This window comes from Lutra lutra, chromosome 10 (assembly GCF_902655055.1).
Source record: "Lutra lutra chromosome 10, mLutLut1.2, whole genome shotgun sequence".
In the NCBI taxonomy this organism is placed as follows: domain Eukaryota; kingdom Metazoa; phylum Chordata; class Mammalia; order Carnivora; family Mustelidae; genus Lutra; species Lutra lutra.
In genome coordinates this window covers 110,890,222-110,907,128 of record NC_062287.1, presented here as the reverse complement: position 1 = coordinate 110,907,128, position 16,907 = coordinate 110,890,222, and the positions used below count along the sequence as shown (strand labels likewise).

Here is a 16,907-nt window from a genome sequence, read left to right as displayed (position 1 = left end):
CTGAGCTCTCCCTGGGTCCTCACGGGGTCATCCCTCCGTGCATGTCTGTGTCCTGTAAGGATCCTGGTCATGCTGGATCAGGGCCCACCTTGATGACCTCATGTTATCTCGATCACCTCTTTAAAGACCCCGTCCCCAGGAGCACCTGGGGGGCTCAGTGGGTTAAGCCCCTGCCTTTGGCTCAGGTCATGGTCTCAGGGTCCTGGGATCAAGCCCTGAAGCATGGGGCTCCCTGCTCAGCAGGGGGCCTGCTTCCCCCCCCTCCCCACTGCCTGCTGCTCTGCCTACTTGTGATCTCTTGTCTGTCAAATAAACAAATAAAATCTTTAAAAAACAAAAACTAAAGACCCCCGTCTCCAGATACAGTGATGTCCTGAGGTGCCGGGGCTCAGGAATTCAGCGTTGGAATTTGGGGGACGCAGTTTAGCCTATAGCAGCCACCCTGAGCAGCTGCGGGGAAAGAATGTTGACCGAGGACTTAGAGGAGAGAAAACGTTTCACCTGGAGCTGTGTCATCGAGTTCTGGAATGTGAGTCATTGGGACCAAGGGCAGTGTCTGTGTACAAGCCGAACTGTCCTAGCAGAGGGCAATGGTTTACATTTCATTTCATATTCACACGCTTTTTCTCCACTCGGGGTCAGAAAAGGATTTGAAGGCACTTGGGGAGCATGTAAGGGGTTGTTCAGAATGAGGGAAGGGGAAGGTGGGCAGGGAGGGCTTTCTAGAGGAGGTACCCTCCACCTTCCTGCTTTGCTGGCCCTCGGCTGTGCTCCTCCATGTCCTTCCACCGTCTTTCTCACCCCAGGGTGTGGCTGAGCGGGGCGGAGACCTTGTAGCCAGCCCAGCTGTGGCCTCTTGCTCGGCCCCGTTCTGTAGAGTTGGCTGCCCTCGGCCTAGAAGAGGGAGACTTTAGCCGCGAGAACCTAGGGCCACTCACCAGGTGGTTTTAGGATTTAGGGAGACACTGCGTGGGCCCCTGAGCACAAGGCCGGGTCCGGCGTTTGTGCTCCGTGAGTGTGAGCTGGGACTCTCCTGGGGACGAGGGCAAGGAGCGCTGGGCTGGCCACGCTCCGGGGGGCCGGGGGCTGGGGACTGGGATGCACAGCTCGCAGGGAGGCCGTGTGTGGAGACATTGGCCCGTCTCCACTAGATGTAGCTGAAAATGTTAAGGGTTCCTGGCCCCCGCCTCCTCTGAGGCTCAAGGCTCACTGAGGCCCCCTCAGGAGGGCTCCGCATTCTTCTCCCCGACCCTGCGTGGCGGTGGCAGTGACGATGCCCCGGGATGCGGGCCCCAAGGCCCAGGCCAGAGCTGCCCGCCCACCCTGCGCGGGCTATTGTCTGCCCTGGGCCTCAGTGTGGCTCAGGGCTGGGGGCCCTGGGCGGGCCAGGGGGCTGTGGGAAACGGATTAGAAGCCTCTCTGCGTAAACTCCTGATCAAAGGCATTCCTGGGATGACAGAGCCCTGTGCGCTGCAGAGGCCTGCCGGCATGTGGCCCCCGGCACCCCCGGGCACAGGTATGCCCTCTGGAGCCAGTGCTGCCCTGGCCGCCGCTGGGAGTGGCCCATGGTGGGACCGTCCTCCCCAGCAAACTGCAGAGCCAAGATGTGCAGGCAGTGAGGCTTCCAGGAGCCCCTGGGGCCCCGGGCTCAGATGAGTTCTGGGAGCCTGATGCCGGGGCTGGGGCTGTGGCCCCTAGGAGCCTGGCAGTGCCTACCTCTGCAGACCTGACTCGCCTTCCAGCTCAGTGCTGAGTCCTCATGATGCAGGGGTCTGCCCGCCGCCCCCTGGGTCAGGTGATGTCTGCCACCCTGCAGCTCACAAAGCTGGGCCTAGCCCGTGGGCCCTGGCCTACTGCCCTCTCCATTGTGCTCGCGTTCCCACTTCCGAGCACCTGCCAGGCTGGGAATGGGGCCACGGAGAAGGAACAGTGAGCACCTGTCCTCAAGGAGTGGGGGACACCCAGGGATCATGATTCCAGAACCAGGGGTGGGAGCGCCTGCAGGGAGCGCCCCCTCAGGGGCAGGGAGGCAGGAAGTAGTTTGTAGTACCTGTAGTCCTGTGGGTGGACACTGGAGGAACATGGGTGAGTGGGGAGAGGTGGGGGGGATGATGGGTAGGGGATAGACAGGGGTGAAGGGGAGAGCTGGCTCAGGTCTCAGGACCTTGGATGGAGCTGGAAGGAGCGAGAGGCCCCTCAGGTGGTTGGGAGGTGGGGCCCAGCGAGGACAGGCCTTTGGGCTTGGGAGAGGGGCAGCAGGGGGCAACTTGTCTCAGAAGTCCTTCAAAGGCCATCTGTTATCCCATACAGATTCGAGGGGCAGCCAGACCTCCCACCAGGGGACGGGGTGGGTGGTTTGCCAGGTAAGGCCTACAGAGTCCTTTCCTAGGGTCTTCCAAGACCCAAGGCGGGGCATGGGGAACCTCCAGAGCCCTTCTCCCCACTGCCCTCTGCCCTGCAAGGGCTCCAGCTCCCCCTCCGCGCCTTACTGCCCTTGCACTGAGCCCAAGGACCAGCTGTGCAGGCTCCCCACTTGGTCACACTCATTTCTGATTGAACCTGATGCGCTGAGATTGTTACCTCTGCTCCCCCAGAACCACTCCTCAGGATACCTCTGGCCTGCCCCTGGGGCTAGAGGACTACCCCGGCTCTGACGGCCCCTCGGTCTGCCGTGTCAGAGGCCCTTTCAGAGCTCCAAGCATGCACCTACCGGATGTGGGGCTGCGGTAGGGGAGGCGGCAGTCCCAGTGCCACCACAGCCCCTGCTCGCAGACATCCATCTGGAGGCTTCCCGCTGGGAGGAGGGTCACCCCATGGGGCAGGGCTGGTATACAGCAGGAGCCTCATAAAGGCCACAGCAAGCTGACCTGCCAAGGAGTGATATCCTTGGCACATGACCCGGCTTCCCTCCTGAGCACTCACCACCCAACAGCCCCAGGGGTAGGGGGGTGAGGACACTTTGGGGACCCCAGACTCCAGGAAGAGGCCCAGGTCCCATGGAACTGGCCGTGAGGCCTGCTGCTGCCTTTCCTGTCCGCTCCCCACCTCGGGCTGGAAATGAGGTCGGCCAAGTGCATCTGAAGCCGAGGCAAGCGTCACAGGTGTCCACGAGGCCTCCCAGGTCACGGGTCCGTGTGAAAGGCCACCGGACTGAAGCCCAAACATGCACTTTGCTGTCGTCCCCGAGCTGGGTGGGGGTGCCTTGGGACCTGGACCATGATTCACCAAGAACAAACAGCAAGTTTACGCCAGAGGAAGGTTAGCGAAAGCTGGCTTGTTTATTTTCCCATCTGCAAATATCCTGGGGGTTGGGGGGTGTGCTGCTGGGGAGACGTGAGCTGGAGCCGGTCCTCAGCAGCAGGCAGGGCCTTGCCACTGGGGTCAGAACTCCGCTCAGGTGGTGGGAGCTGCCTTGTAGAGGTGTCCTGACCTCTTTCCAGCCCCCTCCTCCACATGTCCTTCCCACCAAGAGCATCACGGACTCCCTCTGCATCACCAGGGGACCTCTGGCCGTGTCAGGAGTCATTCTGGGCTGTGACAACCAGAGACTGTCCTGTCGTCTGGCGGGTGGGAGCCAGGGGTGCGGCTAAACACCCCACAGTACACAGGACAGCTCCCCGAGACCCAGGAGCATTTGGCCCCAAACATCGGCAGTGCCGGGGCGGGAACCCCCGCCCGCCTGCCATCCCCCCAGCCTAGGACCAGGCAGCTCGGACCCTGTTCCTGAGCCCTGTGCCCCTAGCTCCCCACCGGCCCCAGGAAACAGGCAGGCCCCGCACTGGGGTTTTAACCAATTTTATTTCTAGACTTTTCACGTTTGTCTTTTGTTTTCTGCTGGAAACGTGCCGGTTACATGTCTGCGCCACAGTGTGCAAGCCGAGCACCCCCCAGACCAAAAGTACCCGCCCACCAGAGACCCTCACAGACTTGCTGGTCACAGGACAGACTCCGCTGTGCTCCCCAGACCTGCCGCTGGCCTTTGGCCTTTGAGCGCACATAACGTTCAACCCCTCCCCCCACGAGGACAGACCGTCCCTCAAGGACCCCGTTTGGTTCAGACACAGAGATGCCGCACCAGAACGGTTGAGGTAAGCAGAGGCAGTGTTCCTGCAGGGGCGGGGCGGGGCGGGGTGGGGCCAGGGCCTGCCAATGGCCAGGGAGCACCCAAGGCTGACCCAGCCGGGACAGGGGCCACCCTGGGGTGCAAATCCTTTTGGTTCGGCAGCGTGCCGGGCGACTCGGGCACGCAGCACGGTCAGCCGGCTTCACTGAGATCTGGAGTCTTTTTGTTTTTAAATCCGCATCTTGCTGTAATGCGGAGAACACACAGAACACTGGTACTTAACAGACGCGACACCCGGAACGTTCACCAAGTCCAGAAACGAGTCCGCTCATCCCGAGTGACTGAGTCACGCCGCACAACCCCGCAGTGGCACGTGACGGCACCTGTTAACCATAATAATAATATAATAGTGCGACTTCCATAGCTTCACGGGAAGAACAATACGGCTGTAGAGACTCGGGAGGTGGCCCGTCCCAGGCCGGGGGTGGGGGACAGCCCAGCATTACAGGCGCAGGGAGAAGGAGGCAGTCACGGCCCCGAGCCCACCCCCGCCAGGCCCATTTCGGGATCCAGGTCCGCGTGTCTGCCTGACGGAGCCGGACCGCCGGGTCTACACATGGCTAAGAGAAGCATGAGGTATCGTGAAACAGGAACCTTTTTGGAATAGAGCAGTAATCACATTAAGTCAAAATTGATCACATAAAAAAAAAAATCTACAAAAAAAAGAGCATCCTTAATACATTTTTCTATGAGAAAATTAAAACTAGAAAATGGCAGTATATGACATTGTAAAACAGAAACAAAAACTGATCTTCCAATAGCAGCAAAACAATGTGAAAGAGATACAGAGAAGCGATGTGAATGGGTTTCCAAACTGTGCTGGGAAGTCATCGGTAGCATCGAATCAGGAGACCGAGCCACCGCCTGGCCGCCGCATGGTTTCACCGTCGGCCCTCTGCTCGCCCCCCACCCGTGCCCCCTACGCCCTCGCCGAGCACCAGCCCTGTGCCCTTGCCGCCTTCGACTCCCCCTACATAGTCATCACGAAAAGGTACATAGCCAAGATGTGCAAATTGTCTATTGGTTGCTAAACTTTTTTTCAAAAGGAGGAGGGCAGGGGACAAGAATATGTTGGGGCTGAACGTGTTTTCAAGTACCCTCATTTTCTGAGGAACTCCGAGGCCTCTCCAGTGGGGTTCCCATCTGGGGAACTGCCAGGATAGGCCGAATTAGCCAAATCCGTGCTTCTCTGTGTTATTCCTCAGGATCTTTTTCTCTCTCCTATGAGAAAGGACCTAACTTGGACAAACTGTATGAAACCTACAACGTCAAAGGCGCGTGCACGCGTGCGTGTGTGTGTGTGTGAATCAAAGGGAGATTGCATTACTTTATAAATCATACTGGCCTTACGAACATCCTCTGCAATAAATATTTTTTTTAGCCTTAACTATAAATTATATATTTTAGTGTTTAAAAACCTTCCTAAGCCTTAAACTACGCGTTCTCTAGGTCAACCTTGAAAGGCCCCCTACGCTTTCAAACACCAGTTGGCACCAAGGACTCCCGAACTTCCACTGCTCTACAGAGAAAGGAACACATCACCCTGGCAACGTAAGAATGTACTTCTTGACCGGAAGCTCGCCTTCAGGAACATCCCCTCCCGCTAACTCCATAAGTGACCTCACTTGCCTCATCACCGTCCCGTCCGCACACAAGGGCGCGAATATTCCCAAACCATTCCATGAAGAAAACGCGCCCCCACCCCTCCACACACAACAGACACGAGAGATTCCCTATAACCACTGGATCGAAAGTGCTTTGAAATGGAATGGTTCTAGAATATTGAGAAGGAAAGAAAAGGAAAAAAAAAAAAAAGGAGCTGTGGGTTTCACCTGGATGTGAGCAGGCTTGTGGGTCTGTTGGGGTGAAAAACCAGCATCTCATCAACAGGCAACTACAAAAATAGGACGATTATAAAAATAGAATATATTACGTCGCTAGGGCGGGATCTGTTCTCAGCAGCGCGGGACCGCTGCGCCGCTGGCCCCGGGCCCAGCCACCCACCCACTCCGGGTCAGGCCAGCATGCGACCTCACCGAGCTCTACGCTATGCTAACTGAGGTTCCATCAGCCACGGACAGGTGAAGAGTTTACACACCTACCTACGGAATACAATAAAACACGCGCAAAGGGCTTATAAAGTGACTACATGCACGAGCAAGCGAGGGGCGGGGGACCTAGGACCACCACGAAGCCACGCTAAGGAACATGGCTGCTACCTAAAATCCTCTTCTACTCCAAAAACGGCTGGTTGGCTTTTTTCTAGTTTTTTAAAAATGTTTTTATGCTTTTTTTTTTTGTTTTGTTTGAAACACAGAAAGCATCAGATCTAGTCCTCCCCCGCAGACTCGTTCCTTGTGTTAATGCCTATCCTTACGACACAGAGACGTGAACACATCCGTATAAAATCTAGTCCGTTAGGGGTGTAAGAGCCTCTATTTTGTAGCAAACCTCCCCCCACCCCCCAGCTCAGGGTTATGCAAATACTATTTTTTTTTTTGCCTCTCTTTTTCTTTCTTTTTTTTTTTTTTTTTAAGACAGTATTTTTTGGGTACTTTTTTTTCTTTTGTTTAAGTCAGAGATGGAAGAGAGTAAAAGAGCAAAGGAAAAAAAAAACGACAGGAAAGGAGAAGGAAGCTTTTTCCCTTCTGGTGGTAACCGGTCCTGACAAGGAGCACGGTCCTGTCAGGGCAGCACCTGGGGTCGGCCCCTCCCATGCCGTGCGCCCCCTCAAATGTTCACATCTCGCACGTCGGTGGGTGTGCAGGCCAGGTCGGCCTCCTCCTCTTCCTCCTCTTCCTCCGCCGCCTTGGGGTCCAGGCTCTGCTGCTGGGCCTGGCGCAGGCTGGACTCCAACAGAGCTTCGATCTGCTCCTGGCACGCGCGGAGACAGTCCTGGCCAGATGGGAGACAGGGGTCCTCAGATGGAGGCCTGTGGGCCAGTCCCCTCCCAAACGCCAGCACTTCGTCCATTTGGGGTAAAGCACTGCCTCCCCCAAATCGGGTGAAGAACTTGGGGCCATTGCCCAAACTCCAGAACCGACCAGCATGGGTCCCCCGCTTGGCCACAGCGCCACTGGCCATCTTCCGCGCACGAGGATGCCCTTGCCCACCCACCTGGCGTCTCCCCGGCCAGCCTGATCCCTGCTTGCTGTTCTGCCGGCCCAGTCGCTGCCCTTGGCCGATTCGATGCTGTTCGATCAGGCTGGAGAGGCCCCCTGAACCCTGCTTTTCGGACTTAACCTCTGCCACATCAGCCCTCGAAGTGAACCCAGCCTTCCATGATGAATGGCCGTCAAAAGCGTTAGGCCATGCATGACCGAGGATGAACACTGGGTGGCCCAGGGCGGGGGGTGCCTGGACCCTTTATCTTCCTCCGTCCTTGCCCCCTTGGCCTGCACCCTGGGAGAACGCACTGGTCTGGCCTGGTGCCCTCCTCAAGGTCTCCACGCCCAGGAGGCTCTCCCAGGAGCTGAGGTGCAGGTGGCGGGCTGCTGTCCCAACTCCAGGCATGCCCCATTGGGCTTCTATCCTAGAACAGAGAGTCTCCAGCCCAGCCTGGAAAACAGACCTGCACCTTTCCCCCAGGAACCGGGGAACCATGGACGTGCCTGGGGAAGGTGCCGCTGAGCTCCCAACCAGGTGGGGCTGGAAACAGGTGTTTCCTGCCCAAAAGCAGTGGCTCCAGGCCAGCAAGGGTTCTGAGTGAACCCCTCCCTGGGGCTCGGTCACACTAATGGAGCTCCACGTTTTCACATGGAGGGCTTTCCTACCCCACTCCTTCTGCACTTGTCACGGCGAGTGAGCAAGGCGGGGTAGGTGCAAACAGCGTTTTACAGATGAGGATTCAGAGGCCCAGAAGGCCTGGTGAGGGCACGGGACTCCTAATAACTTCCTCGGGCTCCGACCCCAACCCCCAGCACAGCCCCCCAGTCCCAGCCCCAAGGCCAGATGGCTCTTCCGCGCCCGCCCGCAGTGGCTCTCTGCAGACAGCTCTTATGGGCAATGGTTTACATACCGCTGGGGATTCGGGGGACTGTGTGGCGGAGGGAAGGCCGGGGATGCAGGAAGGGTCTCCCCTTTGCCACATGGCCCTAACTTCCTCCTCGCGGCTGGAGACCTGCAGCTTCGGCCTGGGAAGAGCCACGCGGGTGACCAGGGCCCAGCTCTGGGGAGGGGCAGACGCAGCTCCCAGCCCAAGGACACGTAGGGCTCCGAGGCTCAGGCTTCCCGAGCCTGGGCTCCCCTGCGCTGGTCGCCAGGTAACCAGACCAGCGAATTTCAGTCCAGCTGTGATCGCGGTTCCGATCTGCAGCTGTCCGTGCCCAGGCTGTCTATGGTGTCTCCCTCACCGAGGGTGAGCTGCAGGGCGGCGCTGGCCCCCAGCAGCCGGCCAGGACACCCCATCCCTCTAGGAGGCCCAGTAAGCACGGAGGCTGAGAGGGGAGCCTCCCCACCCCCTCCGGGAACCACCTGCTCCCAGCAAGGACAGAAGCAAGAATGTGGTCCCCTCCAGGCAGGGATGGGCAGGCTTCTCCCCACAGCCCGGCTTTCCTTCCCTGAATGGTGTGGTGGGGTGGCGGCCGCTAGGGCCCGTAGGGCCTCCGGGGCCCTTGAGAGTGGACCCCCAGAAGGCAGCCCGAGTCCGAGCCAGACCTGGACTGGGGTCAGGGCGGTCACTCGCTCCCACTCGGCAGACCAGCGGAGGCTGAGGGCTGACCCGCCAACCTCGCTGGTCTCCTCTAGTAAAGGCCACAAAGCCCCGTAACTGGGATTTCCATTCTTTCTCTAAGACAAGAAAGGAAGCGGCAATCAAACGCTGGCATCTCGAAGAAGGACGACACAATCGGCTCTGGCTCGGGGCGCCAACGGCAGCAGCCGCTCAAAGGGGGCCATAAAACACGCGGTCGTCTCCACGGGCCATTGTTGCATCTGCAGACCTCACAGAAGCCCTTTCAGGCTCCCTTTTACGAGCCATCCGCACTGTGGCTCAGACAAAGCCCCACTGGGCCCCAACTTCACATGCCATTAGGACACGGATCATTGCCAGGCCTGCCTTGTGGCCCCTCTTCCTGGACGGCTCCCCGGGAGGGCTGTATGGCTCCCGCCTGCCCCTGGGAGCCCTGGGAGCCCTGGGAGCCCCAGAAGCCCGAGGACCCTCCTGGCCTGCCCGCAAGTTCTGGGAAATGCTTCTCCTTCCAAAGGAGCTGCAGGAGAGCGGGGAGAGGCCGGCAGCCGTCAGCCTCGGGCCAGGTCCCATGCCTCTGAATCCGGCACCTGTCCCATCCCACACATGGTCCCCACCTCCATCACTTCTGGGCCCTTGGCGCGAGCATGGCATTTCCTATCAGTGAACTTGCAGCTTTGGGCCCCCATGTGCTAGAAATTTCTAGTACCTGGTGCCGGATGGGCCCTGCCAAGCTGGCACGGGAGCAGTGCCCTCAGTCACTTACCGCGTCACACTTGATCACTTTGGAGAGGAACCGAGTAAGGCGATGGCAGGACAGGAAGCTATTGGAACCTCCCAGGTGCAGGCCTTGCACGGCGGCCACCACGCTCCCGGCTGCCACCATGGACGGTGGGTTGGAAATGAACTTCACGTCTGCAGGAGAGAGGGAGAGAGGCGAGGGGGCCGTGAGCTGGGGACCCTCCACAGGACTCGGTGGTCCCGGCAGTCCCCAGCCCCAGCTCTGCATCAGGGCGTGTCCCCGCCAACGGCTGGCCTGGGCTGATTCTGCAGCGCACGACCCAGCGCTGGACAGAAGCCAGGCCTGGGAGTCACCCGACGAGCTTGTCACGTTCCCTTGAAAACGGAAAAGCAAACGGAGGAAGCCACCATTGGCAAAAGCAAACTGCAAAGCCTCTGGGGAAGGGACAAGGAACATCACTGTACTTGAGCCTTGAGAACCATGTTGCTCATCCACAAAAATTTAAAAAGGTGACAGACTACAAGGGACAAGATGTGCTGCTGGGCCCCAGGGACAGGGGGGTGGCTTGTCAGGTCTACACTCTGGGAGGGGCACACGGGTCTCACCGTCCCCCAGGAGTGTGCAGGGGTGGGGGGCATCGGTCCCCATGGTGGCATGGGGTGCCCGTCCTCACCAGACCTTCCTCCTGGGACCCAGCGGAGGTAGCGTCCTTTCACTATCTCACCTGCCAGTTGCCAGCACTCCCTCCCCTGGCCCGAGGCACGGCTCAGTGATGTATGGGGGAGACCCCTGCCTTTGCCCCTAGGCTGAGCCCCAGCACCTCTCACCCTTATCATGAAAAGGTGGGAAAGTGGTAAGGATGTGTAAATGGCCATGTGGGGCCAATGGGCTGCCATTCTGGGGCACGCAGTGAAGAATTTTTGGTGGGATCAGGGGGTTGGGGGGAGGGAGGGACCATCGTAGCGTCTTTGTCAAACCCTTGATCCTCTTTTGCATGCACGGAGTGCCAGGGCCTGGTGGGCCTGAGGGTCTGCTCCCTCCTCCGGGGAGCAGAGAGCAGGCCTGGCCAAAGGAACGTGGCCAGGTTGGGGGGGCCACAGAGCCCACCACTGGGTACCACGAAAAAGAAATTTCTTAAGAGGCAGCCACCTCCTTCCCACTTGACATTGGAGCAGTGGCCCCAAGTCTGGGAGCCCGGAGCCACGAATGAAAAGCTTTTCACTGAGGCCCATCAGGCGGGGACAGAAATTGCCATGTCCCAACTAGTTTGGCTGGACCTTGAGACTCCCGTCCACAAGGGACGATGAGCTGGGGACAGGCTCGCTTTTGGAGCCCGCCTCCCCACAGAAGGGTGTGCATGTGTGCACAAGTGTGAGCATGTACGTGTGCACAGCGCAGGGTAGATGGGTGTATGTGTGTGTGCAGCGCAGGGCTTACGTGTGGAGATGAGTATGTGCGTGCGCGAATGGTACAGGGTAGATGTGTGTGCACATGGTGCAGGGCTCACACGTGTAGATGAGTGTGTGCATGCACGGCACGGGGCAGATGAGTGTGTGTGCGTGTGTGTGCACACTACAGGGCTTACGTGTGGAGATGAGGAGGAACCCAACTGCATGCCCAAAGCTCTGACACTTGTCTCCACTCTGCCGGGTGCAGAGCAGGGCAGGGGGGCCTGTGGCCAGAGCGACCCCCAGAGGCGTTGTGGACTCTCGCTAAGACCTACTCGTCAGTCCTGATGAGTTGTCAGCCCTGGTCGTTTGCTTACCTAACCCACTGCAGCGCCCGGAAAACTCCAGGACACACAGATGAATATACATGTTCACCAGGTGTGGGGGACGTGTGCACTCGTGTGGGAGCCCCAGTCTGCGGGTCTCCAGAGCAAGAACAGAGCCCCTCCCCTCACGGCACCATCAAGCGGGACCCTTGCTCCGTGGAGGACAAAAATATCTTCTGGGGCTTTTGCTCAGGCCTCCGTCTCTGCCAACCTGTTTCGGAGCAGCCACTCAAAAGTGAGAGGTCCCCTTGTGACCAAGGACAACGTTGCATCTCTGTTACGTTCGAACCGCACAGGCGAACATATGGACCGGGAGAATCTGTCCCTGGACATGGGTGGGCGGGTGACCCTGTCCTCCTGGCCTGCCTGATCCCCCCCCGGAGTTAATACTTAGGAGAAGCTGGGTCCTCCCCCCACTTTCCCTCAGGGGAGGCCCAGGGCTTTGGGCCCAGGCTGCACCCTACAGGCCGGGGGTGCTTTTTGGGCCCAGTCTTAGAGGCTGGCCGCGTGCGCACACACCGACGAGGGCCAGCTGGGGGTCCGCACTGAAGCCCGCTTAGCCTCTGCGCCAGGGCAGCTCCCTGCACGGCCAAGCCCTGCACATGGGCTACACACCCCGCTCGCCCAGGGTTCTGGGAGAGGGGGAGCTCCAGGCTGCCCCCGCCGTCCTGGGGGTGGGGTAGGGAAGGGTGTACAAGAACTTCCTTACATTATCTCCAGGAAACTCTGCCGTTTCTCTGAACCACTTTCAGCTCCATAAAAGGCTGCCTGGACGTCTCCAGAGGCCTCTCTCTTCCGAGGCGGCCCAGCCAGAGAACGCCTCCCTGCCTGCTTGCGGGGCTGGCCCCTGGAGGCCGGGGGGATGGCCAGCGGGAGGCTCCCCGGCCCTGCCCCAGGGCCAGAGCTGCCACTCCTCAGATCCATCCGGACGACAGTGTCCCGCACTCCTCTCACTTGGAAGGGCTCGGAGGAGGGGGTTCACGCTTTGAGCAGGAGGCGGAGGATGGGAGGCCAGCAGAGTCTTCCTGACTCTTGCCTGAGCCAGAAATAGCACCCTGACATCAAGAGGGTGCCAGGAGGTGCCAGACTAGGGCTTCTGCGGCTTGTGAAGAGGGAGTGATAGATGCCAACTTCCCCCTTGGATGCCCTGTGGCCCTCCGGTTGCCCACGGTGAGCCCCAAACACTGGTGACAGCAGAGGCCTGACCGGGGGCAGAGGTGGCCCACTGCAGAGCTGGCTGGGATGGGGGCCTGGGTCCCCAGGCAGGGTTGCCCACCTCATGTGATCAGAGGGAGAGAGAAAGAGGTCACAAAGAGGGAGAATGAGGGAGAGAGAAAGGGTGTTAGGGTAAGGGCTGGGGGAAATGAGAGGCAAAGCCAGCGTGTGTCCGTGGGAGTTCGCCCCAGTGCTGAATCCATGGCTGCCCAGGGGCTGGGGCCAGGGCCGGGTCAGGGAGGGGCCGCCAGGGACCATCCAGAGCCCCGCCAGGGGGAGGGACGGCTGGCCCCTGCTGCCAACTGCCGCAGCCCAGCCCCAGGCTGCTCTGAAGCCCCTCCCAGTACTCAGCTGAGCTGCGCAGGCCGGAGGCACCCCTTGGCGGGGCCTCAGGCAGCCAAGTTCCTTTGCGGGCCGCCCCCGCACAAGGGCCGCCCGTAGGACGTGGTTGGTGCAGGCACTGTGGGCCGACTCCCCACCCCTGTAGGCGCCCCTGGCAGGTGGCCCAGCCCAGGAGAGGCCAGAAGGGGGCCCCTTGAGGACACAGGGAAGGACTAGTGATGGGGGAGGCAGGCTGGGCAGCCAAGGGAAACCCTTTCCAGGACGGAGTGACCACAGCCTGGCGGACCACCCACCCCCATCCCGAAGGCACTGCTGGTGGCTGCGGCCAGCCTCAGCGGCCTGACTCAGGAAGGGACCCCCCACTGCCCCTCACCTAGCCCAGCACTCAGCCAAGGGAAGAGGAGCACCTCCGAGAGCAGGAGGGGTCTGGGGACCAGCTCTTCAGACGGGGAAACGGAGCAGAGGGCAAGAAGCTCCTCCGGCAGGGGCGAGGGCCCCCAGGGAGGCGGGGGAGCAGCGGGACCCAGCTGCCCTACCTGTGGCACAGAGGGCGACGAAGGTCTGCGCGTGCTTGCGAATGATCTGTCTGTTCTCCTCGGCCACGGGCATCTTGGACAGGAAGTGTTCAATGAAGTCATGCGGGGTCATCGCGGCCAGGTTCCACTTGAGCTTGTTCACCAGGAGCAGCTCCATTTGCTATGGAAGTGGGGTGAACCGGCATAAAAAGAGGGGCGGGGCTGGGTCCCCCCTCTCCCACTCCGTGGGGCACGGCCCAGGAGCGAAGGCACGGGGCACGCTGGGGGTCCGGGAAGTGGAGGACAGCACGCCACCCCAACAGAGGTCCAAAAAGAGAGGGTGCCGTAGAAAAAGCCAACTGTGCCCAAGCGGGGACCAAAAAGAGCCACACCTGGAACGCAAGCCCTTGGGAGCCGCGCGGGCTGCCCGTGCCGCCGTCGCTAGAGGGCGCGCGCCGCCCACTTTTCGGCAGCGCTAAGGGGCGCAGCAGAGGTGGGAGTCGGAGCGACCGTGTGTGGTGGGGCGCGCTGGGGATGGGGGCAGGGGGGGTCCCTCCCGCTCCGCCCAAGGAGCCCCACCGGTGTGGCCCCCAGCCCTCGGGGCGTAGGGTGCGGCAGCGGCCTGCGGGGGGCCTCCCGCCCTCTGCACCTCCCCCACCCGGGGGGGTCCTGGGGCTCAAGGGGCGTGGGTGGGCCGCGGGGGGGTTCCCAGGTTACCAGCAGCTCGTCAGGCCGGATGGAGTTGTCAGTGTAGATGCACAGCTTCTCGGCCGTCAGGGGGATGGTCTCCTTCATCTTCGAGGCCACGAACATGCAGGTGGCCCCCAGCAGCTGCAGGCGGCTCTTTTTCACGGGCTCCAGCGACAGGAAGCGGTCCAGGTAGTTCATGGCCAGCGGGAAGACCTCCTCCTCGCACTTCTGCTCCTCGCAGACCTGGGGGGCACGGGCGTGGTGACCGCCGCCGCTGGGCCCCTCCGCGGGGACCCCGCGCCCCCCACCCCAGCTCGTGCCCGGGCGGCGGGTCCCGAGCGCGCAGCGGGTCGGTCGTGGGGGGCGGCTGAAGCCGCCGCTGCCGCACCCCCTCCCCCGCGTGTCCCCAGTGCCCACCCAGCCCGAAACTGAAAGGGAAAGTCCCCAAGAGGCTGGCACGGTGGGGGCGGGAGTGGGCACGGCTGGCGGCGTGCGCCGCGCGCGGGCGGCCCGCCCCGGAGACCCCGGCCTGCGTGGGTGCTCTGGGGCCCGCCGGGCCGGGGCTCGCCCCAAATGGGGTGCGGGGCCGCGGGGCGGGCCGCGGGGCTGGGCGCCGCGCTCAGAGCGCCTGCGAGACACAAAGGTGGCGTCCCAGGCCGCCGCGCCGCATTTCCCCAGACGTCATCTTTTCAAAAAATATTTAAAAATATAAAAAAAATAACTGGGTACATAAAAAACCCCTGAAAATGACCCTCGGGCGGCCCTTTACCTAGGCCGGGGGTCGAGAGCTCGTTGGAGGCTCCGGGGAGAGCCCCAGGAATTCAAACTCGGGGGCCCCCCCTTCCCCCTGGGCGCGGGCGCCTTTTCCCTCTCGCAAGGGCACCACGCCGCACTTTCAAAAATTATTTTAAAATATCTGCGGGTCCCCCGGGCGCCCGCTGAAGGCCTGAAAGTGTGCCCCGGGCCGCCGGCTCGCTCCAGACAGGTCCCCCAAGCTGAGACCCCTGCAGGCCAGGGTCAATCCCCAGCGTCTTGGGGGCCACGCGACCTTGTAGCTCGGCGTGCTCTCCGGCCCAGGCTGGCCGTGCGGGGCGCCCCGGGACTTGCAGCTTGAACAAAGGGGCCCCTCTTCCCGAGCGGGGTCCCCCCCAAGCTGCCCGCGCTCGGTCCCCGCGCCCCTCCCTCCGGTTCGCCGCGGCCGCGCGGCCCCTCGCGGCGGCCCCAGCGCCTCGCCGGGCGCTCCCCGCCCCCACCCTGCCCCCAATTATTAATAAACACTTTTGCTTTGCAATAAAAGAACAAAGATGGCGCATAATACTGGCACGAGCGGCCCTTGCATACGTGTCCATGGATATTAATTTAAAAATCAAATCTATGCCCCCTCCCCCTGGAGCAGGCGGCCCGCGGCAGTGTAGCCGTAGAGGAGGCGCAGCGGGGGCTCGGGCTCAGGCGGGGGCCACAAAGGGCGCCCAGGACGCCGGCCCGCACCCTCGAGTCAATTGGGGTGCCCCCGGCAACTGGTTTTCCCCGAAGGGTCCCCTCCCCGGCCGCTCTCCCAGACTACCCCCGCCAGGATAGGGAATTTCAAACGACCCCACCCCCCACCGCATTTTCGATCAAAAAAATACCCACAATATCTATATATTTTGAAAACGCGATTCCTAGCAACCCCCGGGCAAACTTCAAAGTTGGGGTGGGAGAGGAGGGAGGGAGACGAGCGGCAAAGAAATGGGGTTTGGGCAACAAGTTGCAGGAAAAGTCCTAAAGAGCCGCCCGAAGCCCCGCACCTCCAGCATCCAGGTGGCCACGATCTTCCGCATGGACGGCAGTATCTCCTTCTGCACACATTTGAAGTAGGACACGGAGGGTGCGCAGGTCTCCTCCGCCTTAAGCATGGCCCGCAGCACCCGGTCGTTGAGGAGGTTGGCATCGGGGTACGCCCGGCGGATGGTCTCCACCTCGCAGCATAAGAGTTGGTGTGCCATGGCTGGGGCTCTACTGGGGGGCCTGGGGACGGCGGTGGGTCCCGGGTCGCTCCGCGCTCAGCTCTGGCTCCAGCTGCCCCGCGCTCCCTCGAGCTCGTCTGCCCCTCGCCGGAGCGCGCGGACGCTGCTGCTCGCTGCTACTGCGCCGACAGCCCTCTGGAGGCTCCAGGACTTTGCAACTTCCAACAAAACTCCCCTGTAGTCCGTGTGACGTTACTGTTGTTAAGCAGAGATCAAAGCCCGGCAGAGAATGGGAGCGGGCGGGGGGGGGGGGGGCGGCAGGCGGGCGCAGGGGGAGGGGGCGCGGGCTCCGAGAGCCGGGGAGCGGAGAGGGGCAGAGCCCAAAAGCCATCCCGGAGGCGCCGCGCCTGCCCCGCGGCGGAGTTGCCCCGAAGCCTGGTTTTCATAGAAATGCAAATCGCCCGAGGCTGCCTTTCTCCCCGCCGGGGAAGAGGGGTGCAGGGGTGTCTGCCCTCCCCGAGTGGGTCCCCCGGGATTCGGGGGGGGGTGGGTAGAGGTGGCTCTGCAGGGGGGACAAGTGGGGTGGGGGGGCGGCCAGGCCACACGCAGCCGGGGGAGACCACATGGAGGGGGCACTCTGGGGTTCGGAGACACCCTATATCCGAGCCGGGAGAATGGGCGCATTTCCGAAAACGCCACGAGGGCACCCACGGGCGGAGAGGCGGCCAAGGGACCTCAAGTCTACATCTTCTTTCATTTTCATTAACACGTGTAAATTTCAGGAACCACTTAGCACTCAGGGACGCGGAGCGGAGTCCGTGACCCTGCTGGAGGCTCCTTTCCCGCGCCGGAGGTGGGGGTGGTCGTTGCAAA

General features: G+C 61.3%; 1 protein-coding gene across 1 annotated transcript; it reads right to left on the bottom strand.

Annotated features, from left to right (window-relative positions):
- Positions 1-3,779: 3,779 nt before the first annotated feature.
- Positions 3,780-16,275, bottom strand: CCND1 (cyclin D1). Its single transcript, XM_047691066.1, has 5 exons — positions 15,876-16,275; positions 14,116-14,331; positions 13,420-13,579; positions 9,577-9,725; positions 3,780-7,018 (listed from the first exon to the last, which is right to left on the bottom strand). Exons 1-5 carry the CDS (start codon positions 16,071-16,073, stop codon positions 6,854-6,856), a joined length of 888 nt encoding a protein of 295 aa, XP_047547022.1. The 5' UTR covers positions 16,074-16,275; the 3' UTR covers positions 3,780-6,853.
- Between the last annotated feature and the right edge of the window lie 632 nt (positions 16,276-16,907).